We start from the raw sequence: 26,509 nt of genomic DNA on the forward strand, positions 1-26,509 counted from the left end.
CGCGCCTCTGCCGCATCAGATCCAAGGCTTCGGGAGAAAGTTTGGACTGCTTCGTTGGCTTTGTTGGTGGAAAGTGCCTGCGACCCAGTGTACACACCGTCTTCACCACGTTGTCGGTTATCTCGTCCACGTCGCTAGTAGTTTCCAGCGAATCGAATCGGTTTTGGAGTTCCAACTGAAACTGCTCGGAGCCACATAGTATTTGGGGCAGCGTAGGTCGGAGAGTAGATTTCATCAAGCGGGTCCGCTCCTTTCGGAGACATATATTCAGAGTGCCCCGTACTAGCCGGTGGTCGCTGCCGGTGTTAAACCTGTTAACCACTGAGACATCTCTGAATATATGCCTTTTATCCGCTATGATGAAATCTATCTCGTTCCTCGTCACAGTATCGGGGCTTTGCCATGTCCACCTCCTTTGGGGCTTCTTCTCAAAAAATGAGTTCATCAAGAAGAGCCCCTCCGATTCGAGGAAGTTGACAAGCGTCTGCCCCCTGTGATTCCTGTGCCCCAATCCGTGTGGTCCGATGCTCGATCCGTCGCGGCCTTGTACTCCCACTTTAGCGTTGAAGTCTCCCATAACAACGCTGTAGAAGGTCGAAGTAGTGCCATGTATGGCCCTTGTGATATCTTCATACAAGGCTTCGACTTCATCGTCAGAGTGTGCCGAGGTCGGCGCATATACCTGTATCACTTTCAGGGAGTACCTGTCGGTCAGCTTAAGTACAAGGTACGCTACCCGGGTCGACACACTACTGACTTCCACAACGTTGTTAGTGAGAGTCTTGTGAACCAGAAAACCGACGCCACCTTGGGAAAGCCCATCACCTTCACGGAAGTAGAACAAGTGCCCGGAGTCCAGGATCATCGTGTCCTCTCCCTCTCTTCGGACTTCAGATAACCCCAGTATGCTCCACTTAATGTGACTAAGTTCTACCTCAAGTTCGGTGAGGTGATGGTCCAACCGTAGCGTGCGTCCATTATACGTAGCCAGGAATATTTTTCTATGGCAGCCTCCCGTACCCCGGTGATTCTTAGCACCCTCTACCCCACCGTTACCACGGCCGCTGCCGTAGCCGGGAATAGTGGGGCTGCCGGGAACTGAGGGCCTTATTTTTAGGTTCGAACTCATGAGGGTTTTTGCCCATAGTCACCACGCTGGGCAGGCGGGTTGGTGACCGCAGGGCTGACTTTGTCGCACCGAAGACGCTGCTGCCCGTCCTCGGTCTGTGCATTTAAAAAGCCAGCAGTTGGATGGCTATCCCGCCATCGGTCGGCCTTTTAAGTTCCAAGGTGGTAGTGGAACTGTGCTATCCCTTAGTCGCCTCTTACGACACCCACGGGAAGAGATGGGGTGGCTAAATTCTTTAGTGCCGTAACCACACAGCACATTTTATAGTAGTTGAAATAAAATCGACAATTTTGCTGGTTTTTAAAAAAAGCTTATTTATTACACAAATATAAATATTATTTATGTAAATTGTAAACTTATTGGAAATTGTTCGTTCTTATTGGTATTTGCCATTTGCATATGACAACAATTTTACAAACTCGAGTTTTCTCAGTCTGTGCTCTGTCTGTGAGAGTGACGTATGAACAGCCGAAACGAAAACGAAAGAAAAGCCTCTTGTGCCGTTGTTATCTTCTATCATATCTGAAGAATGGAGACAAACGGCCAGGCTAATGGGGGTAGATCTAAAAAGAAAGAGAACGGAGACGGGAAAGATAATTTGTGGTAAATGTTCACTGTTCATTTAGGGATTACATGCAGCATCCATATAGGGTATCCAATGTGTCACACCTACGTGATGTCAAAGAATCGTACCTGAGAAATATGTGACCTAGCTGCGACGTCTTGCCTTTGTTTGTGAAAATGTAGTGGAATGCGACACCTGCGAACGTTTCACACGACGTTTCATGATAGAGGACAACGTGATTCAGAAATATATCACTACATACGCATTCTGTTTACAGGTCAGCTATATTAGAAGAAGTTCAGAACCAAGGTAACACGAAGCTGCCTTCGAACAAGAATGTGTTAGTTTTGGGTGACAATGAGACCGGTAAAACCACACTTATAGCTAAACTTCAAGGAGTTGAGGATCCCAAGAAGGGATCAGCGCTCGAATATGCGTATATAGACGTTAGGGATGAATATCGCGACGGTGAGTGTTATTTACACTATATTTGTTACTTCACATACCAAAACACATGTCTTTAAATGATGTTACTTTAACAATTATTTTAAACTACAATTATTAATTAATTATTACTTTGCTCCCAGTAGTTTATATTTATAAATTATTTAATTATAAAATGAACATATGTCCTAATACTAGTTCTTATATTATTTTTGTTAATATGTACCAATGACTCGTACCCATTTTATACGCCCATTGAATGAATATTCCTAATATTATGACAAAATCTTTTATTTACATCTAATTTTATTTTGAAAAGAGATTTGTGAATTTACAAAATATGTCTAGTTGTTGTTTCTGTTTGTTTCGTCGATAGTCGTTTGTTTAGTAGTTAACTAAAAATCTTATGTATGTTAATGTGTCAATATATATGTAAATAAGCTCTCAGTATTAATTATTTTAATTATACGTCATTTGTAAGCTGTAACTGCATCTACACTTAATGTAAGTTAACTTAAGTTTTCTTTGAGAATTACTTCCTGTGAATGATACAAGAAGAGTTTGTTTGTTTGTTTGTTTGTTTGTTTGAATGTGCTAATCTCAGAAACTATTTATTTATTTATTCTTAATGTACACCAAAATACAGACACATATAAAGAAAGATACAATACAAGATGTACAAAGGCGATCTTATCGCTAAATAGCGATTTCTTCCAGATAACCTTTGGGTACTGGACACGGTTCCAATACTACTACTACTACTGGTTCCAATTGAAATATCATTTTTGTGTTTGATAATCCAATTGCTGAGGAAGGCTATATGCTACATAATATATTTGCACATTTTGTTCCTCAAATGAACGGGGATGAAACCTCGCGACTCGCCTAGTATATATTTAAAAGATTAGTAAGTTTTGTTAAAGGTTAAGTTACTTTACTGTATTTCATTTAAACTATTTATTGCAGACCACACACGACTTAGTGTCTGGGTTCTTGATGGAGATCCGGGTCATACAAACCTTCTCAAATTTGCTCTAAATGAAGAGACATTCCAGCACACATTGGTCATCTTAACTGTAGCCATGACGACGCCCTGGGGCGTCTTAGATCAGTTACAAAGTTGGGCGTCAGTGCTCGGTGACCATATAGACAAATTGGATCTCACACCTGGTGAGTTTTTTTTTATATATGACTACCCACGGTGATGTTAAGAGTTTGTAAAAGTGAAATAAATATTACAATAAATGTACTATTTAATTAGTTAAAACAAAGACAATTTTCAAATTTGTGTTTCTATATAAAATAGGTCTCAATGTGTATGTTTACATTTAAATATTAGAAATCTACAGGTTTACATTAAGTGGATGTTAATACATTGAAAGACTACACATTTCTGATATAAAAACTTTGTGTAATGAATTTACGAATAAAATTAAAGCTTGTAGGTTTCCTAAAGAGATTTTAAGATAATTATTAATTTATAATAATAATAATATATTTTTTGCACATTTAAATAAAGAACAAAATTTACATTACAAGCAATTATAGTTACTTATTGCTAAAAAGCAATCTCTTCCAGACAACCTGATGATTTATAAATCTTTATGTAATTTATAATTAGTTTTATTTTTTAGTTTAATTTAGGAATTGTAGTGTATTTACTGCAAGCTTTCTTGTTAAATAAGAATGAAGTTCAGCACATGCCTTAAGGTATAGGCGTAATATACATACAAAAAACCATACATTATTGATGCACATTCTTTAATCATTTTTTAAAGTTGGTTGAAAACTGTTTTCTTTTCAATTAATGTTCTCATTCAAAACAAATTATTAATATTGATTAATAATTAATTTATGCATTGTATTATTATAAAAGTGCTTGTTATCACTGTCTGCAAAAAGGTTTCATTAGTGCATTGCTAAGTCAAATTTGTATCGTAATCAAAGTTTATGTCTAATTACCTATATATTATTTATGTGACACGTCTGTGTCTATAATTATTTCTTTATTGACTTCTTTTTATATACTATACTCCGTGACAATAGTTTAGGGGGGTGGGCTCCTAAGTTTTTTCATATCTACTGTAAAACTGAATACCAGTAAATCTATACTTATATTAATACGTGAAGCAAGAACTGTACCACTTTTTACGAAAATTGCGCGGACGGAGGAGTATGAAATTTCGCACACTTATAGTTTACATATGATGCGTTGCCGCAATGGTCACAGCACTGGTTTGTGGCTGGTGCGCTGGCGGTTGCGGATTCGATCCCCGCACATGTCGAACATTTGTATTGGCCATACAGATGTTTGCTGTGGTCTGAGTGTTTGTGCAGTTCTTGTGGCTCTCACCACAGTGCCTCGGAGAGCACGTTAAGCCATCGGTCCCGGTTGTTATCATGTACTCCTTATAGCGATCGTTACTCATACTAGGGAATATATCCACGAACCCGCATTGGAGCAGCGTGGTGGATTAAGCTCTGACCTACATGATCTCCTAGATGGGGAAATAGGCCTATGCCCAGTAGTGGAGTATTATAGGGTAAAGCGAAAGAAATATACAATTAAAAAGCGATATGAAAGTTAACCAAATCGAATGATGGAAGTGAAAAATAAAACTGGTCTTGATATTTATTTATTTATTTATATATTTCTCTTGAGTTTTTATTTGCGTGTAATTGCTTAGGTACTCGTAACCTCGTCGTTACCAGTATCCTTCGCGCTTTCTCCATTTTTCATTGGTGAAATCGTCTGAACTTTTTGGACCCATTGAGTGCCATTAAACAAATAAATCCTTTTCCTACATGGAGAAGGAGGCCTATGTCCAGCAGTGGGTAACGGCTGAATAGTGATCATGAAACAAAATCGCACATCCATACTACCTGATAATGCTGTGTGGTTACGGTAGAAAAGAATATAGCCACGCCCTCTCTTCCCGTGGGAGTTGTAAGAGGCGACTAAGGGATAAAACAGTTCCACTACCACCTTGAAATTTAAAAAGCTAACAGATGGCGGGATAGCCATCCAACTGCTGGTTTTCAAATACACAGGCCGAAGACGGGCAGCAGCGTCTTCGGTGTGACAAAGGCAGCCCTGCGGTCACCAACTCGCCTGCCCCGCGTGGTGACTATAGGCAAAACACATGATGAGTTCGCGCCATTTTTGGCGCTAACTTGGGGAGGAGTCCAGCAGTGGACTGTAATAGGCTGAATAGATACAACTAGACACAGTTTCGACAGTTCCAAGGAATCCTACGACATTTCAATGATCGTAGTTTTAGATTAGTAAAGATAGTTGGTGGAACATATTTTTGACAACTTTCAAAGACACATTTATATAACTTTATGGAAATCTAAAAATATTTTGATTTATCAATTTTTTTTATAGCGATATTTTATTTGTGAATAAATTTATTACGATGTATGTACTTTAGTAGCGTAGCTTATCACTTAAAAATATGAAATACCTAAAATGCAATTGACGTAATATCCCTCTCACCTGTTCAATTGTCTTAAATTTTAAATCACACCATTGACTAGACTCCATGCATCGAATAGCGTTATGGGAATTTATTTTTCATTTATCTAATCGGATCTAGTGGCAACCGTTAGCGTAGCTAACTGCAGTGACAAGTACGCCATGCAGACATCGTTTAATTTATATATTGGATTAGTCATGTTTATATTTACTTTGTCTAGCTGGAATCTTGATAATATAGATTAGCTAGTTAATAGATATAATTTGGCAAGGAATAAATAAACCATTTATAGTGTTCGCTAACAATATCTGGCGTATTTCTTTCATAATTACGTGGTCCAAGGTACATGCCAATTATAGTTGAGCTAGGGGTATGAAGTTCTACCGCCGGGGCGAGGTGGCGAATGCTAGCGCGACCCCATCTCGCCCCACCCAAGCGGGACGACTGCTCACACGTGGTGGTTTTTTAGTCAGTAGGAGTCTGACATAACCCACTGGCGCCTCCGCGCCGGAGGGTATCCATGATGGATTTTCCTCACGTTAAAAAAAGGGGGTAAGAAGTTACAAATAGTACAACCAGTAGTTAAGTTATATTGAATAGAAAAGATTTTTTTTTTTATTTTTTTATTTTAGTGTCTTTTTGTCTATTTTTGAGGGCTTCATGTTGGGTTTAAAAGTTTGTCCGAATTCGGCGAATTACCTCATAACCATAGCTACTACAAATCATGATAATATCATAATCAGGCTGTATTTACTTGGATACAAAGCTAATTATATTATTTTAAAGTAATATCATAAATAATACTTAAGTTCACAAAGCTTAAAAAGTATCTTTCGAAATCTAAAGTTATAAAGAAATAGAAATAACGGATGCTTAAAGCTTGCTTCATAACGCACGGAATTCTAAGTTAAAAGTTATGTTTATTTCTCTTCGTGAGTCACGTATTACGTCAGTCTCACATAATATGTATGACCTGAGCGTTCATGGGACTCGTTTTACGATACCACGGATTTTCATTGGTTGATATTGTTTAATTGCTAATAAAGATGCGCATCTAATTATTGTTTTGATATATTTTTATGAATGAATATGAGTTTTTATTATTGCTATTTTAAGGACTGCCTCGCTCGGCTTTACTAAGTCGGTGAGGTTTAATACTTTCCCAATTTTTTTAACCGACTTCCAAAAAAGGAGGAGGTTCTCAATTCGATTGTATTTTTTTTTTTTTTTTTAATATATGTTACATCAGAACTTTTGACCGGGTACACCGATTTCGACAAATTTTGTTTTAATCGAAAGGTGGTGTGTGCCAATTGGTCCCATTTAAATTTATTTGAGATTTAACAACTACTTTTCGAGTTATATCTATTAATGCGTTTTTACTTGACGCTTTTTTCGTCGACCTACGTTGTATTATACCGCATAACTTTCTACTGGATGTACCGATTTTGATATTTCTTTTTTTGTTGGAAAGGGGATATCCCTAATTTAGTACCATGATAAGGAAACCAGGATCTGATGATGGGATCCCAGAGAAATCGAAGGAAACTCGAAAATCCGCAATAACTTTTTACTGGGTGTACCGATTTTGAAAATTTTTAATTTAATCGAAAGCTGATGTTTATCATGTGGTCACATATAAATTTTATCGAGATCTGATAACTACTTTTTGAATAATCTTTGATAACGCGTAGTTACTTGACTATTTTTTCGTCGATCTACGTTGTATTACTTGTCGATGTAATTGAAGTCGGTTTTTTTTTCGTTTGTCTGCAAACACAATTATTTTAATCGATTAATCGAATTGATACATTTTGTATGATGCTTTTTTATCTTACGTACAAGATTTGTTGATTGGGTTATTTTTGCGGGTTGTTGTCACAGCTCAATTTTTTTCAAGTGTTAAATTTTGTAATATTAACTAACACAGACGTTAGTTACTTGTGTATTTCAAATCTCAGTAATTGTTTCCTAACTCAATCGGATGTGCAATCTAATGAAGAAATACTTTAAAATATAAATTTAGACATTATTTTGAAATATGTTCATTTCTTATATTGTAATATTAGGAGTCATTACATTTCCCTCATGGGGAATGAATGAAATGAACGACAAATTTGATAGTTGTCTTTTGTTTCAACATTCGTGGATATTAAGTAAAGGCTGGAAAAATTCTTTAAACTTATTTGTTTAAAAAACCACAACTTTTTTACTCGTAAGCGATTACCGTAGCTTATAGACGCCTGCAAAACCAGAAGCATCGCAAGCGCGTTACCGACCCAATCCCCAATCCCCCCAGGAGCTCTAGTCACCTTACTCACCAACAGGAACACAATACTGCTTGAAAACATTATTATTTAGCTGTGATCTTCTGTAAGGTCGAGGTACTACCCCAGTCGGGCTGCTCCATATTTTGAGCAGGAAATTCCTGCTGTGCCCTACCTCACTTAAGTAAAAGTAACCTCAGTAAAGTAAAGAATACAATTTTGACTGTGAAGTTTTCTGTTTCAAAGCAGAAGTTTTCATATTGCTTCTATCGATTTTATGTCTTAAGAATATATTGATTACGATTTTATAACTCTTAGTTACTGCGTCTGTTGGCGTTCGCTTTGAATTTAAAACAGTTTGTTGACTAAATCCTTGAGAACTCTTTCATTTCGCTTTATTTAAAGTTGTAATATATACGTGTAAGCCTCTGTTGACCAAGTTTCTAAGTTATCGTTATCTATTTTTAAAGATCAATTAATAATTTTTGATTAATATATAAATACCCGCTTTTGTTTCCACGTTTCAAGTAGTTGAAAATTAAATTTAAACTTATTTTGTTATTTGTTGTCTAAGTTCGTAAATATTCGTTCGTAGATAGATTGATGTGTGGTTATGGCAGTAAAGAATATAGCCACCCCCTCTCTTCCCGTGGGTGTCGTAAAAGGCGACTAAGGAATAACACAGTTCCACTATCTTCTTGGAACTTATAGAGCCAACCGATGGCGAGACAACTATCAAACTGCTGGCTTTGAAATACATAGGCCGAAAACGGGTAGCAGCGTCTTCGGTGCGACAAGCCAGCTCTGCGGTCACCAACCGGCCTGCCCAGTGTGGTGACTATGGGCAAAACATATGAGTTAGTGTAATATGAGTTACCGCCATAAATTTCGGCCCTTAGTTCTCGGTAGCCCCACTATTTCCGGATAAGACTACCGGTGGTGGCTGGATGAGGATTGTGGAAAACCGGGATGTCTGGTACGAACTATGTCCAGCAGTGGACTGCGATAGTCTGAAGTGAGTGAAGTTCATAGAGTCCGTAATATTAAATATCAAAGGACGGATGCAAGTTACGTTAATTGATTAAGCCTTAGTCTTTGATTTTATAATTTAATGATACTATGATTTATATGTAAAGCGATATATTTACCATGTGAATCGTTTGTCATTTGGAGTTTCCGATATATCGGTGCTATCGCAAGCACCATGGTCACAGACGCACGGTTTTCTAGTTCTAGTGTGTTAGTGAATTTTAAGTTTTTTTTTTTATACAGCTATTAGGTCGGCAAACAAGTGTACTGCTCACCTTATGGTAAGCGATTATCGTAACCTACTGTCCCCTGCGATACCAAAGCATTGCAAGCGCATTGCCGAACCCTAATCCCCCGAAGGAGTTCTGGTCATCCTACCTACCACGGGAACACATCACTGCTTGCTTGTATTTATTTAGGTATGATCTTCTGTAAGGTCGAGCTACTTTCCCAGTCGTACTGCTCCGGATTTCGAGCAGGATATATATACTGCTGTACCTTATCTCAGTTGACAAGAAATATATTTTTTTTAATACGTCATTAGTATTACCTCCTTAGGTTGTTGGTTCTTTATTGTGTATTTAATACACCTTTATGTCTAAATAAAAAAAAAATAAAAACTGCTTTACGCATCGCAGTTAATTCAAATTTAATTACATTTTTTATGTTGATTACAGTTGATATCCAAATAATGCATGAATGTTGATATCAAAACAAAAATGTTTCCTAGATCTCGATTAGTAATAGTATACATTTTAAACCGACTTCATAAAAGGAGGAGTTTACTCAATTCGCCCGTATATATGTTCGGGGATAACTTCGTCGCTTATGAACCGATTTTGATAATTCTTCTTTTGTTGGAAAAGAGATATCCCAAGTTTGGTACCATGGTTAAAGAAACCAGGATCTCATGATGGAATCCCAGAGAAATCGAGGGAAATTCTCGAAAATCGTAATGACGACTAGTGCGTTTGTTAATTTTTTTCGTCTACTTACGTTGTATTATTTGTCGATGTAATTAAAGTCGATTTTTTTTTAAATTATGAAACACAATTATGTGTACGTCGCGTCGATACAGTTTTGTACGAGTATGACGAATCTTCGTCGTCTCTATTATGAGTCATAGCTCGCGTAGACTGCAATTTGGCGCATTTGACAGAGCTTTCCTAAATATTAATAAAAAAATAGTACCTTCAAGATCGTCTGCGTTCCCTTGTCTTCAGTCGTATTGTCGTAATTTATTTTCAATAAAAATAAGATTGTTGATATTAATATATATTTCGTCGTTTCTATTATGAGTTATCATTCGAGTGTATACGATAAGTTCCACTCGACTTTATTTACACTAAAATTATATATTCATAGTCTTCTATATTTCATGAATTAATTAGTATCGATGGAGGTTACATAGTCGCTGTGTGACGAAACCTACTTTTATAAATAAAAAAAGGCATAAAATTAATGCAAATAATATTAAAAAAAAAATCTATACTGTAATATTATATGTTATAATTAATGATAATTGAAAAGATTTTACCAGATATAATTTTAATTTAAATAGGCTGAACTGACTGACTGACTGACTGAAAAGATTATCTTATAAGGCAGCAGGCTTTAAAACATCATTTTATGACGTACAGTCTGAGCAATAACCAAAACGATTAACAAATCTCTCAATTAGACCTTCGAAAACCAATCTGGGTAAAGTCACAGAAGATATCTAGTGTTTGAACAAAAAAGGTATCGTATTTCTGATACTAACAAAAAAAATCTATGACTTATCATTACAGAACATGTTATACCATAGAACAATATAATTTTTTTTACAACTACTAAATACAATTTTTTTTAAATAATATATAAGTCCTTGGTCTTCGCATCGCATCGACATATGTTTTTTTTAATGTACATAGTGGGCTTTGTGCAAGGCCGTCTAGTTGACACATCCTACTCATTAATTACTCACTGCCGTATTTATTGCCGTATATATTATATTGATGGTGTGTATTTCTCTGTTCCGGCGGTAAATAAACGAATACAAAAGGCAGATGTTCAATTATCTTAACTGGATAAACATTTGCTATGACGTAATGGTCCAGTTGTCTGACAACTGGTGTATGCGCTACCGGTTGCGGGCTTGGATCCAAGCAAATTAAAGGTGTTTGATAAGCTATTAGAATTATTGTTTCTAGGCTTCTGACATAGGATTAACATACTACTTCGGGGTTTTTGAGTGGGAGGCGTTTACATTTTTATTGTTAAGATACCTATTTATAAATTCTTAAGTTACTTTGGATGTATTTATATTCGACGGACAAAACACATAATTTTTTTTTTTGGGTTTTAAGCGAGGTACGGTAGTTTAAACTGGTAATTAAAAATCATCTCGTATTTAAAAGTAAAGAATTTAAAACGTTGTTTCTATAAAGTTTTTGAAGATTTGTGAAAAATTGTAATATGTGTTTTGTCGCTTATCCACACTAAATCCGTGTTGCGGATTGAGCTCTAATCGTTTTACCTTGATACTAGAAAAAGCTATTACCCAGTAGTAGCACAGTTTAAGATTATTGAAGTCCATTAACGTATCCGACTACAGATCGTTTTATACCGAATGCGACGCGATATAGATGTGATACGATTTATGTATAAAATGGTTTATATTACCGTATTTGTTGTTGATAATTTTGACGTTCGTACTGTAGCGCTGTAATAAAGCCAAAATGTTGGGAATTAAAAAGCAATAAAACAAACAATGGTAAAATGTTCGTTTTACATATATGTATATAAGAGTGATAATGACTGAGTTTTAAACATGCTGTTAGTAAACAAGATGTGTTAATTTTTAAATACATCCATGTTTGTACCGATAAAAATTAATCTCCGAAATAATCGGGCTTCATTTCCGAGCCGACTACACCAAATTCTTTTTTTTTTGCGTTCATTATTCTCAGTACAAGTTTAATAGACAAGTAAAATTTAAAACAAAACAATGTATCAATTAATAAACAAATGATATAAGAATTTCGTTGTGCATTGTAGTTTTTTATATATTTATATAATTAAATAGCTTCCAGTGTTTAACTGTCTTTATCGTACGTCCTAGCTACTCGTTGATAGCATATTTTTTGTTTTAAATTAGTACTTACTGTAAGGCTTCTTAGAAAGATTATCATAATCCTATTTAATTTATCTGTCTATTTGTTGTGTAGTTACTTAAAGGTTGAATTAGATTTATGAAAATGTTGTCGTTTCATTATAAATACAATACGAGTATAAGTATTATCAAAGTACATTCAGTAATTTTAAAAATATAAATGATAAAAAAAATCGTAAAAACTAAATAAAAAAATGATAATAATAAGTCAGAATTAATTTCAAAGTTAAAAATAGATATAAAATAGCAGTAAATCAAAAAACTTTGTAATTCTTAACTGTATTCTTCTATAGTATTGAGGCATTAAGTTCACCTGGTTAGCTAGTTCAATATAAATCTTAAAAGTTACGAATAAACGTAATAACATCGTACGATGACACCGCCCGGCGCGATTCCTGTAATTTTATTCGTGAAAGTGCAGTAGACTGTAAAAATTCTTACACCTATCTCATAAAATTTTGAAGTGTGTCAAATTCTGTTCGCGTGTCGTTTGTATTATTTTAGATATTGTATTATTTAAGTAATTTACTTCTTTGAAACTATCTATAAATGCTTATTATTTGTATTATCTATATAAATAATACGCTATTAACAGAGCTATCCTATAAGTGTGGACAAAGTTATTTAGGTTTTAATTATGTTTATAAGTGCTACTCATTTATACGAAGAAATTTTGTGAGCAAATTTTAATAATTTTACTTGCGGTCTCTTTGATGTTTTTGATGAAAATAAAAAAGTCAAATATTTTTTAAAAATTCTGTCTTGTTATTAAGAGGAATAAACATGATTGAGAAGCTTATAATAATTTTTAATTATAGATACAGAAATGTTAATATATTTTTGTTATTTAAATAAAATTAAAAAAAAAACTAAATTAAAATTAAAATCAAGCGCCATTGCCTACAGTAAAAACATAATAAACCTAGCTGTTATTAAAAGTGTCATTAATTTCTAAAAACCTGTTTGATGCATTTAAAAGCAAGCTTATTGCAATGTCTCTGTTAGAAGCAAAAATAATATTGTCGTTATTTAAAAAAAAATCTGGGCTACTCATTATATTAAGACCCATCGAATTCATTTTGCAACGAAATTATGCCCATAAACTATCAAATTTTGAGCTTAGATAGGTTAGTGCATTTTTTTTTTTTTTTTTGTAACGATATTATTCCGATAAACGGTCAAATTTTGACCTTAGAGAGCCTGTCGAATAAAAAAAATTAATCTAACCTAGGTTATTTTTTTTTATTCGACGGGTCTTGATCTAAAGAGTTACCAAAATCTGTATTATTTTACTAAATTATAATGGCACTAAACAAAAACAAAATACAATAGATGGAGATGAGATGGAAATTGTAATTTATGGCAACGTATTATAATATTATGAAAAATATCATTTGGAAATATTTTACGATCTCTTGAGTAAAAAATGCACTAATAATTATAATAAATACGTTAGTTTGATGGAAATATGATTTATAACAGTGTAATTCGAATTCATAAAAATAGTTTGTTATATTTCTATACTACCTTACGTTGTTACTTACGTACGTAGTCACAGACGACGTTAAATTTTGTTCTTTATCTAAGAACCTCATAATATTAATAGTCTTGATGATAACATATACACATTTTTATGAAATATTTAAAAAGTATAAATTTATACACTCGAAACAGAACGTTCAAGTAACGTAAAATAATGGCAGGTCATTTTTTCTTTTTTTTTATTATATAATAATAATTCTTTCACAGAACAAAGGTTACAAAGTAAAAAGCACCAAGTTCAAAAGTGGCAGAGGTACACGGAGCCGGGCGACGAGTTGGAGCCGGCCTCGTCGCCCATGAAGCGCTCGTCGCGGAACCTCTCCGACGAACTGGACAGTGACGACGAAGACAATGCGCTGCCCGAGGCCGTGCTCACAACTAATCTCGGGCTCGACATCGTCGTCGTCGCAACTAAGGTGGGTTCGAGTGGGTGGGTTGAATGGTTGAGTTGGTGGGTTTGGTAGTTGAGTGGGTAGGTTTTTTTGGGTTGTAGGTGAGTGTTCGATGGTTGAATGTGTCGAGCTTTGAGTGTTGGATTAGACGAGTGTGAATGTGGTTTTTGATGACGAAAATTGTGAAACGTAATCTTGATTATATTTAAGTTATTTTCACATATAAAATTTCTATGGTTATGTTCTTATATATTAGGGGAGTGGGTTTTTTTCCAAGAGGGTACGGAAAATTATTCGCCGAGACCTCCGCTGCTCAAATACGAGAGAGGTTGCTACTCTGATTGAGCAGAATAGGGGGTCCAAAGTTTTCCAAAGACCATTGGGGAGAAGCCTTCTTGCGAAGCTTAAAACAGCAGATGGCAGAACCGTCTGCTCTCGCCCTCAGGTCCGAGAAGAGGTTGAGAATTTTTATGGACAGCTGTACTCGTCGAGCGCACGCAAGCCTGCGACTTGGGACACCGAAGATCCACGGGCACCATTGTTGCGCCATTATTCGGAGTGTATCCCGGACTTCGAAGAGGATGAGATTGGTGCAGCGCTCGGGCAGCTTAAAAACGGAAGGGCCCCGGGGGATGACGGAGTTACCACTGAACTCCTTAAAGCCGCAGGGCGACCTGTCCTGAAAGCCTTGGCAAGACTATTTAACGCCGTCATCCACCGAGGTACCACGCCGGAGGCGTGGTCCAGGAGTGTGGTGGTGCTGTTCTTTAAGAGAGGCGATAAATCTCTGCTAAAGAATTACAGACCGATCTCACTTCTGAGCCACGTCTATAAGCTGTTTTCGAGGGTTGTTACGAATCGTCTCGCCAGAAGACTCGACGAATTCCAACCACCAGAGCAGGCTGGGTTTCGAAATGGCTACAGCACCGTGGACCACATCCATACTGTTCGGCAGATTATCCAAAAGACGGAAGAATATAATCAACCGCTGTGTATGGCATTTGTGGACTACGAGAAAGCCTTCGACTCCGTCGAGACCTGGGCTGTCCTGGACTCTCTGCAGAGATGTCATATCGACTGGCGATATATCGAGGTACTAAAATCTATGTACGACGCGGCGACGATGACCGTTCATGTCAATGACCAAAGAACAAGACCTATTTCCCTCCGGCGCGGGGTAAGACAGGGGGATGTAATATCACCGAAACTGTTTACCACTGCGCTAGAGGATGTTTTTAAGACCTTGGATTGGGGGGAACGGGGCATCAACGTCAACGGTGAATTCATCTCTCACCTTCGTTTCGCCGACGATATTGTCATCTTTGCGGAGACGCTGGATGAGTTAGGCCAAATGCTGGCCGGCCTAAACGAGTCCTCCCGACGTGTCGGTCTCTGTATGAACTTGGATAAGACGAAAGTTATGTTTAACAACCAAGTCATACCGATACCGGTATCGGTCGATGGTACCCTTCTCGAAGTTGTTCAGGATTATATTTACCTAGGCCATACTATCCAACTAGGCCGCAACAACTTCGAGAAGGAGGCCGATAGGAGGATTCGGTTGGGCTGGGCGGCGTTTGGCAGACTCCGTCGAGTCTTCACTTCGAAGATTCCGCAATGCTTGAAGACAAAAGTTTTCGAGCAATGCGTCCTGCCTGTGTTAACATACGGAGCCGAGACGTGGACACTGACCAAGGGACTGGTCCACAAGTTTAAAGTCGCTCAACGTGCAATGGAACGGGCTATGCTTGGGGTCTCTCTCAAAGACAGGATTAGAAATGAGACTATCCGCGGGAGAACGAAAGTAACCGACATAGCCCACAGAATTAGCAAGTTGAAGTGGCAGTGGGCTGGTCATCTGTGTCGCAGGACCGATGGCCGTTGGAGTAGACGGGTCCTAGAGTGGAGACCGCGTCTTGGCAAACGCAGTGTAGGACGTCCTCCGGCCCGTTGGACCGACGATCTACGTAAGATTGCCGGTGTAGGCTGGATGAGGATTGCGGAAGACCGGGATGTGTGGCGCGAACTTGGGGAGGCCTATGTCCAGCAGTGGACTGCGATAGGCTGAAGTGAGTGAGGGTTTTTGAGTGCAAGATGGTAATTTATTATTTGAGTTTAGACGGAAAATGTTTTAAAAGTAAGTAAAAGCCTGACCGGGGAAGTACCTAAAACTTACAGAAGATCATAGCCAAATAATGATATTCTGAAGTAGTGCTATGTTCCCGTGTTGGGTAAGGTAGCTCCTGGCGATGCGCTGCGATAACAGCAGTAGCTAACTAATGAATCAGCTATAGACTGCGGTCACCAATAAGTCGACTGTTCGCTTGCTTGACACCGTAATAGTACAAGAAAGTAATTTCACCTAACACAAATATAACTGTATTAAATTATCCCACACAGACTGACTACATGACCACACTAGAGAAGGAACACGACTACCGCGACGAGCACTTCGATTTCATGCAGCAGTGGATTCGGCGGTTCTGTCTGCAGTACGGCGCCGCACTGTTCTACACCAGTGCCAAGGAGGACAAGAATTGCGACCTGCTCTACAAGTACCTCACGCACCGGATATATGGCCTCCCCTTTAGGACACCCGCCTTGATCGTCGAGAAGGACGCGGTTTTGATGTGAGTGTTCATAACTTCATATATACTGTATATTATTTAGCGATGTTTGAGTGTAAAATATGATCGTTTCAGTGTATTGTGTAAAAGTTACTAAGATTATTTTGTGTGACAGTGTCACATCAATCGTCTTTCTAGCAACATGTGTTCTTGTTGGTCTGTAGCAAGTATAGTCAATAAATAAATCCGGACTCTAAAATCTGCCTTGAAATTTATTTTACTTTCAGATAAATTTACTAGTTTGGATGCTTTTTATAAATTTCAAATCAGTTTTAATAACTTTGCACTAATATAGGAAATATTCTGTTTGCGTCTACGACATAAAACTGTTCAACGACGCCCAAGTAAAGGGGAAAAGTTGGTTTGTTTAGTTGATTTTTAATACTTATTGCGAAAAACCGAAAGCAAGTCAAAGACTCAAAATTTTAACTATTTCTTTCTTCTTCATTTTAACATTAATTTTAACTAGCGACCCGCCCCGGCTTCGCACGGTTGCAAAAACTACCAGCATTCTTCTACTATATTATGCATGTATTATACATATAAACCTTCCTTTTCAATCACTCTATCTATTAAAAAAAACGGCATCAAAATCCGTTGCGTAGTTTTAAAGATTTAAGAATACATAGGGATATAGGGACAGAGAAAGCGACTTTGTTTTATACTATGTAGTGATGTAATGTACATACTCATAGATCACGCTTGGACGACTGATACTGATGATGACTGACTGACTGACTGATGTTTTTTCTTTTTATTGAGGTAAGAGTACAAAAAGAAATATCTTGCCCAAAGTTCGAAGCAGCCCGACTGGGCAAGTACTTCAAAATTACAGAATGTCACAGCAAAATAATATTGCTTTCAAGTAATGTTGTGAATCTCTGGTGAGTAAGGTAGCAAGAGGGATAGGGGAGAGTCGGACGTAGGCTAGGCAACGCGCTTTCAATGCTCCTGGTGGTGCAGGTGTCCATAGACTGTGGTATCCGCTTACCATCAGACAGAATCGTACGCTTCATTGCCATTTTTGAAGCATAAAAAATAATAACGTAATCTTACTTTTGTGATAGTAACACATTATTTTACAGTTGTAAAAATGAAAGTGTACACCTGTTTCAGACCCGCCGGTTGGGATAGTATGAAGAAAATTAGTATATTGTATGAAAATATGCAAACTTGTAAACCAGATGACTACTACAGAGATGTCATCGTACAACCTGCGACGAGGAAGGTAAGAATGTCTATTCCTACCTTACAAAAATACAAATAAAAAAACCTGTCCATTAATTATTTAAAACTTTTGTTATTCTTTTACGGCTAAACTAATAAATTGTATTTATAAACTTAAATAATACAGAATTAGATTAACAAGACATCCAAACTAAGGTACTTTTCATCCCAAAATGTCACATAGTAATAATAGTAAGTGTATCCAATTGTAATTGCGTATATCTCTTCAGAAATAATGAATTATAAGGTCCTTCTTAACGGGGTTTAAACTAATCCTTCGAGTATTGCGTCCAAGACGCTTTGCCAATTACACAAACTACTGTATCTAATTACCGAGCGTGACGAAAGCTATACTGTTTTGCATTCATCTATTTATAAATGAATATGGTTCATTAATATTACATACATGCAAATATGAGTGTACATCTTCATGGTTATATCGAATCAATATTGAATAAGTCTACTTAATAATCCTACAAATGTTTGATTATTTATGATTTATCGATTCACTATCAATGTACTATGACAATCTTAATATATTTTATTATTATTTTTTTTTTTTTTTTTTTTTTTTTTTTTTTTTTTTTTTAAATCATACAAGTACACAAAATGTTTACAAAAGCATCACTTATTGTTAACATCATATTTATTAATACATTTTTAGGCTAACTCACCTTTACAAACATATACGTTGAACCACAAAAAGTAATTATAACATATTTACACAAAAAACACTTCACATGTATGAGTAGTACAATTAGTACCTAATTTTAGGTATGTGCCGTTTGTAAAACGTTGCACATTTTTAAAATTTACACTTAATACTTATTACACTTAGAAAATGAGTGTAAAAATAAAAAATAAAGAATAGATTTACAAAAATATATGTACTTATTAGTTTACAATTTTATAATAGAAATAAAAATAAATCAAAGTGGGTATGTAGAAATATTTACTGAGCTTTGGATCGACATACGCAACGCAAGCCGGTCGCTTGTTGATTCATTTGGTTATGATTCATCAAGAAAGTAGTGATGTGGTAACCTGTACCTGTTGTATGTATCGATATATGGTAATGTTCGAAGTTTGCTACGACAAATCGATGAGACCAGAATATTAGGGTGACCTGGGATTTTATTTTTATAGAAATTGCGAGATATTTTAAGTATATAATTTTTTAAACTTGGATAACTAATATGTTTATGTAATCTTTTGAGGTTAGTCCGAAATGGGGTATTATAGGCAATTTTAATAGCTTTGTTTTGAATGGTTTGTAATTTATTGTATTTTGACTCTGGTATACTACACCAAACAGGAGCAGCGTATGTTAAGCATGGTCTTACCAACATTGAGTACATTTTCATCTTAGTGGACGAGCTAATTTTTGTCTTTCTGTTAAATATGGGCCGTAGTGCGTTTATAGCCTTGACACCCTTAAGAACCAGATTATCGGTGTTTTTACTCCAGTTAACTTTGTCGTCAATTATTGTACCAAGATATTTGACTTGACGACTCCAAGGGATGATATGATCATTTATTTTAATTTTCTTAGATGGTACCGAACGTCGTCTAGAGAACATTATACATTCAGTTTTATTGGAGTTTAACTTTAGCTTCCACTTGGTAAAGAAGTCACTGAGTAGATCAATGGAAAGTTGTAGCCGACCGATCACCAAATCACAATCCTCCGATGTTGTATATGATGCTGTGTCATCAGCATAAATAGCGAGTTGTGTATGTGGCTGTTTGGGGATATCGTTTATATACAGTGAAAAGAGGTATGGACCCAAAATTGAGCCCTGAGGTACACCAGCTGGTATATGTTTAAGAGAAGATCTATGATCGCCAATGGCTACCGAAAACGAACGGTTGACCAGATATGACTGAACCAGTTTTACAAGTCCTGTTGGAACATTGTACATTAATAGCTTATGCAATAGTCCTTCATGCCACACCGTATCAAATGCCTTCTCAATATCTAATAAGACCATACCAGTACACTTCTTTTGATTCAAACCATGAGTTATTTGTTCACTTACTCTAGCTAATTGTTGCGTGGTCGAATGATTACGACGAAAACCAAACTGTTCCGATATAAGTAAATGATCCGTGAATTTTCGAAGGTGCATTAGGATTACTGATTCAAACAATTTGCCAAGGCTAGGTAGTAAACTAATGGGTCTATAACTTTTAGGACAGGAATCGCTTTTTGCCGGTTTTTTAATTGGTATCATTTTTGCGGTTTTCCAAGAAGATGGATAATAACCCAATATTAAACATCCATTAAATATTTTGGTTAGTAAGACAAGACCTTTTTGTGATATAGTTTTTAGCAGGTAGTTTGTCAAATCATCTATACCAGGGGCCTTACGAGATTTGAGTTTGCTAAGTAATCTCTTTATTTGTGATGGCGTAACTAGTTTCTCAGGTATAAAGTTATGGGTAGATTCGAGACCCTTGACGGACTCAGCAACTCTGTGTTCAGTTTCGGAGTCACTGTACCAAGACTTTGTAAGGTTCATGTTTTCCAGGAATACATCTGCCAGCACTTCGCACTGTTCTTGTGTGGTGGAAGTAGTGTGACTATTGCTTATTTTCAATGGAGGTATGACATTTGGTCTAGGGTTAATTGATTTGACAAATCTCCAAAGATCGGATGAGGGATTATCTACGCTTGCTAATTTCCTGTCCCAGAGGCTATCATTAAACACCTTTATTTTATTGTCGATTATATATTGCAAGTTATTAAATTTAGATAAGAGATATCGTCTTAATCCATTGTTGTCTGCCTTGAGAGAAGCTCTGCGGCAAGCATTCTTGAATTTAATTAGTTTTCGTATGTAACGAGGAAGCGAGATTTTACTATAAGCTTTAGTTACAGGAATACTAAAATTACGGGCATTGATAAGGGTGTTAGACAAATGTTCTATGTTGTAATCTATTTCAGACACAGATTTGAATGGTAAATTATCAAGAGTGATATTTTGATTGATATAATTTCTATAATTATTCCAATTAGCCTTAGTATAGTTAAATGCGAGGTGAGATTTGCGAGTGTAGTTACTATTAATCATAAAGAAGACAGGAAGATGGTTCGATGATAAGGAGGTGTAGGCTTTTACTTCAGATATATCTTGAACGCCTTTAACCACGATTACGTCTGGTGTTGATTGGCTGTATAAAGCATTATAATGAACTAAAGTTGGAGTGTTAGGTGCAAAGATGTCATATTCATTGTTAATCATATGATTAAATAAAATATCGCCATGCAAATTCGCCGCAGAACAGTTCCAGTAAGGATGCTTTGTATTTAAATCACCCATTAGAACCACGGAAGTATAAGAATTCATTATAGCATCCAGGTCACTACACAACAACGGGAGGTTCGGAGACTGATAAGCAGCAATAAAGGTCACCTGGCCACAAGAAAGCTGTAACTGTAGTCCTATGCACTCTAGATTGTTTATTTGGGGGATTTTTATTGGAGTATGAGGAATATCGGTCTTTATTAAAATGGCCACCCCCTGCCCCCTCCCTTCGTCTGTCTTGTCCTGTCGGTAACAATGAAACCCAGGTGTTTTAAGATTAACATTGGGTGATATTCTGGTCTCGCATAAGGCAATAATGTCTATTTTAAGAGTACTTACCAAATCCCAGAGCTCAGTAATCTTTCTACGAATGCCATCAGCATTCCAAACTAGTAGGCGTAATGTATTCGCACTAAACATATTGACCTAGATGGGTTAGGATAAGAATAACCTTATCCATCATGTTCGTACATGCGACAAATTCATTTTTAATTGATTTAATTGCCTTAAAAATTATTAGCATATCTAAGGTTGCTTGATCATCTTTATTGGAGAATTGAGTACCAGTGGGATGTTTTTGGTTCTTTAAGGCTGCTACTTCATTCCAGGGGCGACCATCAACGTGTCCACCTATCAATGATTTAGGTAAAATTTTGGTAGCTTGAGATTTTAAATTTTTCTCCTGGATAAATCGAAGGTAGTTCATTCGTACACTGCACTGTCGATAATTTGCAGGATGACTTTCTCCACAATTACAACACTGAGCTGGTTGTGTGCGATCCTTTTTTGGGCAGTCATTAGTAAGATGTTGTTCCTTACATTTGACACACCGGGGAGTAAGATTGCAGTTCTTCGATGAGTGTCCAAATCCCTGGCAACGAAAACATTGAGTTCCGTATAGGTTTTTAGATTGGTATTTACGTATTTGAATTACACAATTGCTAATGTATTTTATTTGCTTGAAGCGCTTAATATCACTACCAGGAGGGAGTTGAACAAAATAAGGTGGACATGTGGTATTACTTCCATTCGGTGTTTTCATTTTGCGAACAATGACATCAGCAAACCCAAGAGCGTTGAGCTCTTCCTGTAAGTACGGCTCAACGTAAGCTGGTAGTCCAAAAATCACTGCTTTAGAAGTTCTCTCATCTTTGCGTGAGAAAGTGTGGTAGGGAACATTTTCCGACTTGAGACCCTTTTTAACGGCTTCGTGACTTTCTGGGGAGTAACAACAAACTGCAACTCTGTTATTGCCTCTATATTGTAAATGAAAGGTTGTGCTATATCTACTGATAAGAACCCGAATATCTTCGTGACTCCATTCTTTTTTGAGTTCTATTACAATAGGTGGGGTCTTATGTATATTCTTACGGGCAGTAGTAGCATCTTGAAGTCGTTTGTTTGGGTTATCTGCCGATGAGTTATTGGTTTCCAAAGGGGTGAACCGATTTGTGGTGTTTGTTGGGACCGATGCATTTGCTTCCGCCGGACGTGCAGGTCTCTTTGGTATTTCCCAATGCGAGGTGTCACTGGGAAAATCGTTAGGTCGTTTCCCAAGTGAATTCGATCTTTGCAGAAAACGCTCCATGATAACAATAACCTAATCAAAAGTATCGATATCGAGGAGCGTGTTTCCCATCACTAAATTTTTTTTGTCACTAGTTTTAATTATTGGCTTAGCAAACACGTACGACTACGATGAGCGCGTACCATATATTTTATTATTATTATCATTTCTAACATATCAATGTTAATAATGAACTGTACTTTAACTAAGACTACAAATCCGGCATTAAAATGAAGATTTTTCATCTGACTTAATTATTTACATTTACAAAAGTACTACAGAAGACTGTCGAACCAAAAGAAATTTTCATAACGCTCTAGTCAAGCGTGCTGTTAAGATGGTTCTCCGTTGGTCCTTTTTAAAAAAAAAAAACACTTTATTTACTGCTGCTAATTAATTTTTAAATTATTAATTATTAGTTATTTTTTAATTTTTAATTATTGACAACTGTTCTAACACAAAATCGGACTCGAACTGACTGAATACAATAGTCTTTTTAATATGAAATAATAAAAATGGAAGCGATGGTGTTTATCGCTGCCTTAACCATTTTGTATAAATTTCCCAGGCTTACATACTGCATATCTCGCTTCAGCCTGTAATATCCCACTACTGGGCATAGGCCTCTTTTCCCATGTGGGAGAAGGATCAGAGCTTAATCCACCACGCTGCTCCAATGCGGGTTGGCGGATATATTCCCTACTATGAGTAACGATCGCTATCAGGTGTACATGATAACAACCGGGACCAACGGATTAACGTGCTCTCCGAGGCACGGTGGGGAGACCCACAAGGATTGCACAAACACCTAGACCACGGCAAACACCTGTATGGCCAATACAAATGTTTGTCATGTGCGGGGATCGAACCCCATACTGCATATGTTGCATTTATATAATACTAGCTGACCCGGCGAACTTTGTATCGCCTAACAGTGACTTTTAAGTATTATCACAAATCTTTTGTATGGGAGTATAGAAAAGTGTTGTTATTAGACTTTTTCAGGAAATTTAAATTTTTTTTTTTTAGAATTTTTCTTTCCGTAAGAACCATCCTCGTACTTCAAGGAATATTTAAAAAAAAGAATTAGCGAAATCGGTCCAACCGTTCTCGAGTTTTGCGCTTAGCAACACATTCAGCGACTCATTTTTATATTATAGATTATATTATTAATATAATATTTGTTCATAACAGTGCGTAAAGTAGTTTTACTTAAAAACCACTTAGAATTCAAAGAGAGGCAACTGGTTTTATAAAGTTATAAATAAGCCTATAAGTAATAAGTAACGTGTGCCTGTGTCCGTTCAGAGCGGGGGGCACCGCGAGGCGGAGGTGGCGGCGGAGGACGAGCAGGCGTTCCTGCAGCGGCAGCTGGCGGCGCTGCAGGCCGGCGCGCCCGCGCCGCGCGCCGACTCGCCGCTGCGGGCCGCGCAGCGCACCACGGCGCAGGTGGGCCCGCTCTCCTTACACATCATCATCATTACAGCCTATACAGTCCACTGCTGGACATAGGCCTCCACAAGTTTACGCCAAAAATAACGTGAACTCATGTGTTTTGCCCGTAGTCACCACGCTGGGCAGGCGGGTCGGTGACCGCAGTACTGGCTTTGTCGCACCGAAGACGCTGCTGCCCGTCTTCGGCCTGTGTATTTCAAAGCCAGCAGTTGGATGGTTATCCCGCCATCGGTCGGTTTCTTAAGTTCCAAGGTGGTTGTGGAACCTTGTTATCCCTTAGTCGCCTCTTACGACACCCACGGGAAGAGAGGGGGTGGCTAAATTCTTTAGTGCCGTAGCCACACAACACTCTCTTACACACTTCAGCCTATCGCAGTCCACTGCTGGACATAGGCCTCTTCATAGGTCTTCATAGGACAGGACATAGGTCTTCCGCAATCCTCGTCCAGCCTACGCCGGCATTCTTACGTAGATCGTCGGTCCAACGGGCCGGAGGACCCACACTGCGTTTGCCAACGCAACGCGCCGCTCTCTTTACAACGGGGAGAAATGCGTTGACGCACTAAACCCGCACACGTAGGCGACGAGCGTGAACTGCCCGCTAACACCCAGCAGTGCCCTCGTCGTCGTAGTTGGGGGAACACTTGCACGTTTCGTCATTGACTTTCCGGTCGGGGGAGGGGGGGGGGTGAGGTGTGGAGTTGAGTTTGCGTTTGAGTTTGCGTTTGAGACGCTTCTCCGAGCCGCAAGGTGGACCACGGTGCATGTTAGGACTTAGCACGCTTTTACAGTTACGTGTAAAAGCGTGTTTTAATTGACTTAGTGATAAGGGAGAGTGTGAGAAAGGAGAGCGCTTGAGTTGACGTTTGAGTTTTGGGTGAGTACGTAGATGGGAGGGTCACAGTTTGTGTTAGAGAGTAATGGGAAAATAAGTGTGAGGCTTCATATGTAGGTTGAAGAGCAGTGTGTGTAAGACGAGAATTGGACGTGGTGTTGAGGGGGAAGGGGTCACTAACTCGCCGGTGATGAGTGGGAATTTTTTTTATTAGAAAATAATGGTAAAAGTGTGTGTGTGGAGGTTTTATGTGCTGGATTAGTTAGCAGTGCGGATGAGGCGGGGGTTGGAGTTTTGAGTTTGAAAGATTTGCGGCAATCACTGATGCTCTTGAAGCCCCCCCCCCCATTCTATATGACTATAGGCTAATTTATTACAAAACAGTAAACATGGATGGTATTTGTTTTCCCAGCTGGACGGCGCGAAGATCGGCATGGGCCCCGGCACGCCCGGCAACGAGGGCGTGCTCGCCAACTTCTTCAACTCACTGCTGTACAAGAAGACGGGCTCGCCGGGCGCGCGCGCCGCGGACGCCTCGCCCGCCGCCGCCGCCGCGCGCTCCGACGCGGCCGCCGAGCTCGACCGCCTCACGCGGGCCAAGCGCGCGCCGCCCCTCGACCTCAGCTCCTCCGACTGCTAGCGCGAGCACAGGTCGGTGACCCCCGACACCCCGCCGAGCTGGACCGCCTCACGCGGGCCAAACGCGCGCCGCCCCTCGACCTCAGCTCCTCCGACTGCTAGCGCGAGCACAGGTCGGTGACCCCCCGACACCCCGCCGAGTGGACTGCTTCATCAACTTACACACAGTTCCTGGGGGCCCACTTTACAGGATCATATTATACAACTAATAAAAAGTAGGAAAAAGCGCACGAAAATACACATATTAATTATGTAATAATAATTTTATTTTTTTATTCAGAAAAACTTACAGCTATACGTAAAAAATTAGAAATACAATTAAAAACCAGAAGCCATTACTAAAGAGTGCTATATTATTTAACAGTTTGAGAGTAAAACAAAATTAAATAATAATAAACGTTTCACACTCATCGGCCCCAAGTAGGATTTTCTATTGTGTCCGGAAACAAACACAATACACAAGCACGAACGCCCAGACCACGACAAACATCGATATAGCCAATACAAATGTCTGTTGTGAGCGTGGATCGAACCCGCGACAGCCAGCACGACAGCCAGAGTGCTGTGACCACTGCGCTAACGCGTCATGACCAATGAATCAACCCGATAAAAGTTTCTCCTCACATCACATTAAAATAATCCAATAAAATAAAATAAAATAATAAGATATTTGTCCTCTGTTTCAGGTACAGTAGTAGAGCGGGCGCCCGGCCGGCGGGCGCGGCGACGCTTGCGCACGACACTCGTGCACACTCCGCGCTGGCTTGTCCCGTACTGTTCGTTCGAGATACTTCGCTTTCCGTTCGTGGACCTTCGGCAACCTACGAGAACCTTCTCCCCGTGACGTCAC

At 38.2% G+C, this 26,509-nt stretch overlaps 1 protein-coding gene across 1 annotated transcript; it reads left to right on the plus strand.

Annotated features, from left to right (window-relative positions):
- Positions 1-1,558: 1,558 nt before the first annotated feature.
- LOC123669302 (cytoplasmic dynein 1 light intermediate chain 2) lies at positions 1,559-25,874 on the plus strand. Its single transcript, XM_045602913.1, has 8 exons — positions 1,559-1,732; positions 1,972-2,162; positions 3,105-3,308; positions 13,817-14,025; positions 16,402-16,631; positions 17,745-17,856; positions 24,039-24,179; positions 25,433-25,874. Exons 1-8 carry the CDS (start codon positions 1,659-1,661, stop codon positions 25,658-25,660), a joined length of 1,389 nt encoding a protein of 462 aa, XP_045458869.1. The 5' UTR covers positions 1,559-1,658; the 3' UTR covers positions 25,661-25,874.
- The last annotated feature ends 635 nt before the right edge of the window (positions 25,875-26,509 follow it).

The sequence above is a fragment of the Melitaea cinxia genome, chromosome 3 (assembly GCF_905220565.1).
Source record: "Melitaea cinxia chromosome 3, ilMelCinx1.1, whole genome shotgun sequence".
Taxonomy (NCBI): Eukaryota; Metazoa; Arthropoda; class Insecta; order Lepidoptera; family Nymphalidae; genus Melitaea; species Melitaea cinxia.